General features: G+C 37.8%; 1 protein-coding gene across 1 annotated transcript in view; it reads right to left on the bottom strand.

Annotated features, from left to right (window-relative positions):
- Positions 1–2321: 2321 nt before the first annotated feature.
- Positions 2322–9976, bottom strand: part of LOC113236675 (zonadhesin-like) — a 20378-nt gene continuing 12723 nt past the window's right edge. The window contains exons 9-13 of the mRNA XM_026472834.1: positions 8982–9176; positions 6231–6428; positions 5573–5755; positions 4116–4316; positions 2322–2521 (exon numbers count right to left, since the gene is read on the bottom strand). Coding sequence (XP_026328619.1) covers positions 2322–2521; positions 4116–4316; positions 5573–5755; positions 6231–6428; positions 8982–9176 — 977 coding nt within the window. The remainder of the gene's footprint in view (positions 2522–4115; positions 4317–5572; positions 5756–6230; positions 6429–8981; positions 9177–9976) is intronic.

Here is a 9976-nt window from a genome sequence, read left to right as displayed (position 1 = left end):
GGTAGGGTCGTGGGAAAAATGTAGTGTGAAACTACGGACCCCTATCGACTATCATCAGATCATGTCATGGAGACTATAGTAATTCTGAACCCACCCCAATTGACAACCAGTTTGAGCTGTCAAAAAAATCACGTGTCGTTAAAAACAAAGAAAAATGATAATATGGCAGTCACTAGGCTTGTGCCAGTGTATTTAAGATGAGCATAAAAATTATGGCGATCATCGCCAGTTTCAGTGAAATGTGGGCCTACAAATAGCCTTGTGACACATAGTTAACAAAAAAACTTTCCGATTCCATGACGATGTTGAATAGCGGCGTCTGGTATTTTATTTAACACTATTACCTTTTATATAGGACTAACGTTGGTCGTGCACTTGTGTCAACACCGTGAATTTAGAACATTTATCTAGTATTAACTATAGTGATATGTAAATATTGTTTTTTCTGTTGTAATTTCTTTTTATTAAATGTGTCAATGTTACGTAGGTTCTATGGTAAATTACATTATTTTATGTTTAAAACATAAAATATGTTTATGAGTCATGCGTCGAACATTGAAAAAACGTATTTTACAAAAAATCTTGGAATTAAACCTGAAAAATGGTAAGTTATCATGCAGACGATCTAAATTAGAAATTCGCGATTTTTGCAAATATAGCCACGATGATATGGCGTTAAAATATAGTGAGTTTACGGAAAACTGGAAACATTAATGAACAACTACGGGCATTTTCCGTATGATTACAAAATGTGGTTATTATATACCTGACAACGGTCACATCAGTGGAGGAAACAGCTGTAACGCTAACAATAGTTAGAATTACTAAATAATAGTAATAAAAACTTTATAGTCATAGATTAGTCCCGACGCTATAAAATTTTGCCTCTAAATGAGTGCAGAAACGTTGAAAAGTAATTTAGTCGATATTAAATAAATGTTGACAACGGTTATGACATTCACTGGATTATCAGCTTTCTGTTTAACGCAGTAAATTTAAATGCGAGCGAAGTTTTGTTATGATCCTCTTTTCGGTATCGTTTTGTGTTGTCGTCAAGTTTTAGCCCAAATTAGGCATTTTCTTTCTTATTTGGGTAAATTTGCGATGACAAATAACTTTCGAATAGCTCCCTAAGATTTTGACCCTTTGATTGACGTAAATGCTTCTGCGAACAATATTATTTATCAATAGAAGTATGTTAGAGTTATTTCAATTTTGTTGTGAAGTTTTTACTTAAATTTTGTTTTATTGTTGGTATTAAGCATAATTAACGTTGAGTAAAAATGTCTAAGATTGACAAATCATGCGACCACTCTGCACTTTGCATTCGGTTCCGTCCTCTGTGATTGATTAAGCATTGTTCTCTTTGTTTCAGTTTGTCTACTCTGTTTCTAGTATTTTCTAAGGTTTTCTTTCTTTTTTTAATATGCCGCACTTAACAGAGTTATCTTCTTCTTATCGTATCGATGGCATGCATACAATAATGACCGAGGTGAAAGGATTTGCCAATCGGCGTAAGGTAAACAATTAACAAATAACAATAATAACGCACACACTCAACATAGCCCCGCACTAGATAAACCCTGTGTCACGGGTGCCATGGACACACACATAAACAACCACAAATTATACCCAAACTCACGTGAGAAATAAGTGTAGGTCAAATGTTGGAAATAATGTGTAAATATACAAATATATGCCCCGGGTGCGTCAGACGTACAGGAAGGAATGGTACATCATGTTGGGACGCTCCTTTCGTGCACCCCAAACAGAGTTATTAAAATTAAGAATTCTTTTCCTTTCACGATTTCTATTAAACCTTGTTTTTGGAGCACGCGATCTTACGTTTAACGAAAAGAACGAATGATGCTAGTGCGGTATCTCACCGATTGAATATTCACAATAAAAAATAAAATTTTAATAATGTCAATATAGCTTTATCGAATGCAATAAATACGTCACGGGGAGGTTTATCACATATTGCATGCGATATACTGCCATACTATACTGTTTCTTTTTATTGCTTCTGTTTATTTCATTTGTCACGCTCAATTTTTACGTGGATAAAATTACCGTGCATTACTGTCAAAATATTCTAAAATTAGCAGTGACTATGTTTGGCACTGCGATATTCTTTCGCGGCCATTTCTCGAGGTGAGCGCGGTGCTTCAAAAATGTGACGTCACAGTGCTCCTCATGTTCGCTATTTGTGATAAACTTTGCTGGACACTGGCCATGGCCCTAATGGCAATAAAATCGACGCGTCAAGACAATCCAAAATTATCTCAGAAAATAAAACACACAGAAAACAGCATTGAAATCTACATACGGCATTGTTCAGGAAGTACACATTCCCTTTTGTCGTTTCTTACGTAACCATCTTTACATCTACAAGATGGTTTGCATTCGGGAGAGCCCGGTTTTGGGTTAGACGCACACCGAATTGTAGCTGGATTTACTCCACATTCTTGAGGTGGACATACTGGCGGACATCGGTCGTAGACTTCGTTTTTTCCACATTCTAAAATGTAAATATATAGGTAAAATAATATTTTAGGACACTGAGAGTTCAGACTCCCTTAAAAAAATCGATTTAGAAACAAAATACCGTGGGACATCGTTTGTCAGTTTCCTTTTAAAGTTTCCTTTTAAACAGTTCCACAGTTCGAAAGCGGTAAGAATTTAAGATCCTTATTGAAATTCATTTGTTAAAATAATAATAATAACTCACACACTCAACATAGCTCCGCTCTAGGGTGTTTCGGGGTACCATGGACACACAAGTAGACAACCACAAATTACACCTAAACTCACGACAGAATGTAAGCCATATAAATTAACTGCCTCCGTGGCCGAACGGTTACCATGCCGGACTGCCACGCAGAGGTCCGATTCCCGGGCCGGGAGAAATAGTTGTATGGCCTACAATTATTTCTCTCGTGAGTTTGGGTGTAATTTGTGGTTGTCTATATGTGTGTCCATGGCACCCGCGACACAGGGTTTCCCTAGTGCGGGGCTATGTTGAGTGTGTGCGTTATAGGGCTTTCTTTCTTTCTTAAATATTTCTCCCGACCCGGGATTCGAACCTGGGACCTTTGCGTGGCAGTCCGTAATGGTAGCCGTTTGGCCACGGAGGCAGTTAATGTGGATCCTTTAAAATATATGAAATTGATGCAATAGACAGCCGTTACTCATTTTTTAATTTTGTGTAAATGTTTTGATCAGACTAAAGGCGAATTAGACCAGTCGCTATCAAGGAATTACATTACAGATACGCGTGTAGTATCTCTCGCCAATAATTCCGTTTAAAGCATCCACTTTTGCATACAAAGAGGTCAATGCGAACGACTAGGTTTCTAAGCTGTGAATAGTGTCACGCTTGTTTTTGACAAAGTATTCGGTACGGCTGCACTCAACGAGTGGTTGTAAGTTTGCGCATTGTATAAAGTATTGCGTTACATTTGTGTAAATAGTTTAACGTTTATTTGTTGTACGCTTATTTGTTCTAATAGTCTTAAGTGGTAGAAATAAAGTTTGTATATGTCTCTAGTTTTATTCTAATAAGGATCAAACAGGTATTCAGTTGAAATAGTGAGTAAATTAGAGAATATGCCTCTTTGGTCCAACTCGCGCGCAGATGAGCGCATACGCAGCTAGGGTGACTACTTATACACCGGAAGCAGGGGGCAGGGTAGTATAAGTAGGTGGCCCGGCACAAATCGCCTGCAGGCCCACAACTAAGGCGGTTATGTACCACTTATATAGTTTTTAAGACGTTATGTAGAAATTAGCAGTAAGAGACGTTCAATAGAAAAGTATTTGTAATAGATTAATATGTGACAGATGAATAAATAGTACAAAGGAGGTGAGGTAACTTTTGGCGGGAAAAGGAAGGCTCGCTCACCTGTAAAAGGCGCACTGGCGCCAATAGAAGCACAGTCCAAAAACAGCCTAAGCTCGAGATACATAAAAAGACCCGAAGAAAAGCCAGCAGCCAACCTTACCAAACAAAAGTCAGCCTCCAGATATTCACAGTATATACAATCGTTGTTTGACTTGAAACCAGTCATAGGTGCATCCCGCACACAAAGTGATAATTCTAGTAGTTGACTTACCATTATTAGGGCATTTGTCGATAGGTACACAAACTCCGGTTTCATCGTTTCTTAAAAATTTATCTTTACATAAGCATCCACCTTTGCATTTAAGGGGGTCAACGCAAACGACTGGGTTTCCAATTTGTGAGCAGTTTCGGGCGCTGTAGCAACCACCATTTGCGCAAGTATTCCATTCCTCATTTGCAGGACAATCTGGAGCTAAAAAAATAATTTTATTATTTTTAATTTAAAAACGTCTATTTTTTTAAATTTTTGTTTATACTTATTGAATTTCAGAAGGTTAATATTTTTCACGATTTTACAATGTGCATTGATTCATATAACCGTAAGGATCAACTCACACTGGGGTAGAGACGAAGTGTCGCGTTGCGTCCTGTTTTGCAACTACAACGCCTGGCGACACTTGACCTCATATTTGCATAACACAAATTTGTACCTTAATATTGGGAAAATAGAGATGAATATTCTATAGGCAAAAAACATGACGCGTCGCGACGCTTCGAATCTGCGCCAGTGTGAGTTGAGCCTTAGGAAGCTGTCTGTACTTATATATTTTGAAGTTATAATCAGTGGTACCTAATGAAAACACGCTACTATTACCTATATTGTTAGTATCAGTTGTTTTGAATTTTAGTCCGAGCACACTAATCTCGATAATAGCTTAACCAATTTAGATGCAGTTTTCGGTGATATATTAAGATAACTTTTGATTTGACGTTTAGTGTTACTTTAATTTAAATTCTTGGACAAATAAAAAAGATATGTACATTTTAATGCGTGTGTTTATGTGACACTAGCCGTTCGGCAAGATATAATAATGGTTTTAATGATAACAGTAAATTGTAAACTATATTATCTGTAAATGTGCTTTACGATACAATAAGAAACTGAAAATTATAACTGGTTATCTTTAATTGTACTCACTAAGGCTCAATTTAAATTGCCGTGTAACAGAAAGGAAGCGAAGTTTTGTGACGAAATTGTACGTAGCATGATTAATTTTATGTCAATTGTGTGACGTACAAACTAGATACGATGCGGTAACTGAGAGAATTCCCGTGAATGCGCGAGAATTTTCCGGAAGACGCGTGATCTTTTTCGCAATTCTGGTTTGTATGGTACACAAATGACACACGATTATGCTATGGTTACAAAAGATCGCTTCCATTACGAACTTAGCCTTTTAAAGATACACGTTTGCAAGTATGAGATCGCGAGCATAGAAAGTTCATAATAAAACGTGTATATGGAAATGAAAGGTTTTACAAAAATTAAAGTAGTAGATAATTGTAAGTGCAAGTCTGACTTTCATGCTACTTTTCAAACTTTCTTGGAACACAGACGAAACGTTTAAAATTGACGTAGAGGCAGTTCCGATGCTATTGCAAATTATGGGTTCAAAAGAACAGTATTCTAATGACACTATTTAGTAAACTACGAATCGAGTAACTTACTGCAATCTTCAGGAAGCACGCATTTGCGTATGTTGTCATCATATACGTAACCTTTCTTGCAATTGCATCCATTGAGCATGCAGAAAAGAGGGCACGCTACATTACTCTTCTTGTAATCGGAACATCGTCTACCACAATGATTACCGCAGCCTGATTCTGCATTAGGATCACCTCCACATGATGCTGTTGGAACATAAGGTAACAAACACTATTCTTAAGTATTATATAATGGAATATATATTCCGTAATAATAATATTATTTTATATTTGGAATTTATATTATCGAAGTTTATTTGTATCCTTCAGAAAAATAAGGTTTCTTTAACTTTTTTTAGTTTTTTTAAAGTTTTTAGTAGTGAAAGAAAATAAAAGCTTTTGTAAAAAATGTGTTGTGTAATATTAGAGTATTGTTAATATACGTAGTTTATAATTACGGCTAATTTTAATGATAATAGTAAGTGGGTGATACAATTTTTACAATAATATTTTTTTATTTTATAACTCCATGATTATTTTTGCAAGTGAAGTTCATCAGATTACTAACGCCTCGTTTTTATACTTCTAATGATTTTATTCACTCATCCCTAATATTTGATTTTGGTCTGTTTTTATTGATACAATTCCTTCAAAAAATAAATACGTGGCTAAAATTACTCACGACATTCTTTCTGAGGCACGCATTTGCCTTCATTGTTCCTCACATACCCTGCATCGCATATGCACCCTGGTTTGCCGGGGCACTGGCCGTCAGGGCCTGGGCTTGGGCAAGCTATTGGGTATCCAAGTTGATCACAACGTTGTGGTAAACACATGGTACTTGGGCATTGTACGTATCTCTCGTTCGCTGGGCATTGACCTGTAAATTAATCACAATTTGTCAGAAAGTATTTAGATTTTTAATATTAAAAGCCTGTTTGTGTGTTATTTATTATATCATTGAAAATGTATAACAATATTTAAAAATGAAACTTCTGTCGCGATGAACACACATACACTACGTACTACTTGCTACTCTACTTCCGCATTGTTATAATCATTTTTGAATCCTTCATTTGTTTAGGAACTTCTATACAATGTATATGGCCATGTTCCATGGTAACCTAAACTATAGCTTACATATCTACGAGGCGTTGCTGGAGAGCCGATTTCCCAGGTCCCAGGTTAGATCTCCAGCCAGGTCAATGTAGAAAAGCTAACTTTTCTGTATTGTCTTAGGTCTGGATGTTTGTGGTACCGTCGTTGTTTCATTTCCATAAATCAAGTGCTTTAGTTTAGTTTTTGATCAGAGCCATGTATGTGATGTTGTTTAACATTTATTGTTATTTACTATTCACAGCATCTACGGTGGTTTGGTTAATCTGCAGGTTTTTCATCAACACCGACGACAACGACTCAATCGTTGCAATTTGTCCGAAACGTCGTGGTAAATAAAATATGTTTTGTACGTGATGAAGTCCCGAATCAAAATACAAATAAGATGCTGCTGAAATTACAGGCACATGGGAGTTGTCAACTTATGTTTAAGGGTGACGGGTACAGTGATTTGATGATGAGGCCCTCAGATTTTTGCGATTTAAAACTCTGAGTGGCACAGCAACTGTTATGGGCAGGCATGTCGCTTATCACCAGGTATACGACTTGTTCGTCTCATCACTTGATACCATAAAAAAATCATTTCCTTAGTTTTTTCTGGCAGTGTCCGGCACTAATTTTCATGTTTTCTAATTATTATAAAACATACGCTATGCGACGGTTTCTGGAATGTACTTTTTGAGCATGTATATTCTAATACGCTTAAATAGCTATGGATATACCTATTTAATTGTACACAATACATAATAATTATAATAATTATAATAATTATGGTAGCAGTATAGCTCCTTGTGAAAGAGTTCGTCCAGGGAAGTACTGCCACCTTACCTATTTCTGCTGCCAAGCAGTAATGTCAGCACTGTGTTCCGGTTTTGAAGGGTAAGGGTGATATTACAGGCACATGGGACTTGTCAACTTATGTCTCAGGGTGACGGGCGCAGTGGCAGTGCCCCTCAGATCTTTGCGATTTAAAGCTCTGAGTGGCACTGCAACTGTTATGAACAGGCGTATGGCTTACGATCAGGCGCACGTATTGTTCGTCCCGTCACTTGATATTATAAAAAAAAACAATGCAATATAATTTTCTTTAAACTATGCATAACACCCGTCCATACTAAACAACTTGTTCTAAATGCAACGGTTTCTGGATATGTAATTCGGAAGTTTTTGAGTTATGTATGTAGAATTATACATTAAAAAATATTTTTGAACATTAATCAGTTTCCTTAAAACAATATTATTTCATCGGAATAGTGATCGGAGGTATGTATACAAATCCACGTAACCCTACAGTGGATTAAAGGACACAGCGGCTCACGTGGCAATGATGCGGCAGATGAACTAGCCAGAAAAGGGTCGGAGATGGACGCTGTAGGACCAGAACCCATAGTATCCCTCCCCTACCAATGGTTCAGAACAACATGGACGAAATGCATGGATGACCCTTACGGTCTGTAGACAGGCGAGGGAAGCACTCCCAACGCTCAATGTCAGTCTATCTCGCATATTTATTAAACTCAAAAGGCAAGAGCTTCGCACTCAAACTGCCGCCCAAAGGGGTCATGGTCCATACAATAAACACCTACAGTGCTCCGGCCTGGCCAACTACAGGGTACTTTGGAGTGCCAAGGTCGCTCCCCGAAGTCTTCAGCAAACCGAGGAGGCTGCTGAGATTCCTGGAGGAGCTTGGGTGGCACGAGTAGAACCCTGCACCCACCACACGCAAAATAGGCGCCTTGACGTCGAGTTGCAAGTTGTCAAGTAGTGATCGGAAACAAACCCATCGCCCCTTAAAGAAACGAAATGTACCAACATCTATCGAAAATGAATTCGGGTTCTAACGATACTAATTTAATGTCATCTCTCGAGGTGCAATTGAACCCGGGATTGGACGAGACACAATTTTAATTATTCTTAACAAGCACCAATCCCGCGATCACATGATACTCGTATTTCGGCTGATTCGGGTTCCGTTGAAACTTTAAACCAACCCCGGGCGCAGATGTTACAAACCCGCACTGCGCGATAATGCGAATATCTACGTTAGTACACGGGGTGTACGGCGTGCACACATACAAGCCGCGCTGCCACGTTTGTATGAAGTTACCATATTATAACTATTCACTACATATAAAAACGTTTGTGTAAGTTAACTTTGTAGGGTTGGTGTTTAAGGAAAACGCATTATAAAGATTCAATAGGAGTTTGAATTTGTCTTACATACTATTTACAACATCGGGTTGAGCTTTTGGGAGAGTTTACTATTGAAAAAATGCTAAAAAGCAGACTCTGTAAACTAATATTAAATTTTTCTTACTCGGGCATTCCTTTTCGGGAATACAGTTTCCTTTTTGGTCACGATAGTAGCCTTCTTTGCATACACATCCTGTCTCGCAAGAACCTGCGGTTACACCTGGGCATGCGACGGGCTTACCAACCTGACTGCAATATTGGTTGCGACATACGGCTTGAGTACAGTTCGAAAATTCTTCATTAACACTGCATGTGGGTGCTAGAAATGAGGTAGTATATTATTCGAGTCCGTGCAAGGAAGTGAGAGATGTAAGATTGAAGAACTAACTAAACTTACTGCATTTTTCTGGTGGAACACATTTTCCAGTATTAGTGTCCAAAACAGTACCCTCAATACAATCGCAGCCGTCGGGATAACAAACTTGTATACAGGAAATTTCCTTGGCTCTTTTGTAGTTTGAACAAAGTCTACCACAGTTTACTCCACATCCGGGGCGCGCATTTGGATCACCATTACATGAAGCTATGACACAAAGAGATTACTTGATGGTATTTAAAAAAAAAATGACATCGGAGAGACGCACATCGGAGACACAAATGTAACAAAGTTCCTAGATATACACTTTGACGACAACATTAGCTAGAAAGCACAATTAGAGGGTATTTGCACTTAACTCAACACTAATGCACACGCATTATACATGCTTAGCAAAGTTGTAGATAAAAAACTTGGTTCTTCAAGCATATAGCGGTTATGTCGCTTCCATACTAAGATACGGTATAATATTCTGCGGCAATGCAACTAATGTAAACTCAGTTTTCAAAGCACAGAAATTATGCGTCAGACCATTTTGTCGATTTAAGTAAAAATAATACTAAATTTTTCTTACTCGGGCATTCCTTTTCGGGAATACAATTTCCTTTTCGGTCACGATAATAGCCTTCTTTGCATACACATCCTGTCTCGCAAGAACCTTCAGTTAAACCTGGGCATGCGACGGGCTTACCAACTTGACTGCAATATTGGTTGCGACATACAGCTTGAGTACAGTTCGAAAA

Source organism: Hyposmocoma kahamanoa, unplaced genomic scaffold (assembly GCF_003589595.1).
Source record: "Hyposmocoma kahamanoa isolate Upper Pololo Valley unplaced genomic scaffold, ASM358959v1 92, whole genome shotgun sequence".
Classification (NCBI taxonomy): domain Eukaryota; kingdom Metazoa; phylum Arthropoda; class Insecta; order Lepidoptera; family Cosmopterigidae; genus Hyposmocoma; species Hyposmocoma kahamanoa.
The sequence above is the reverse complement of the archived record's forward strand: the minus strand, read 5'-3'. Positions and strand labels throughout refer to the sequence as shown.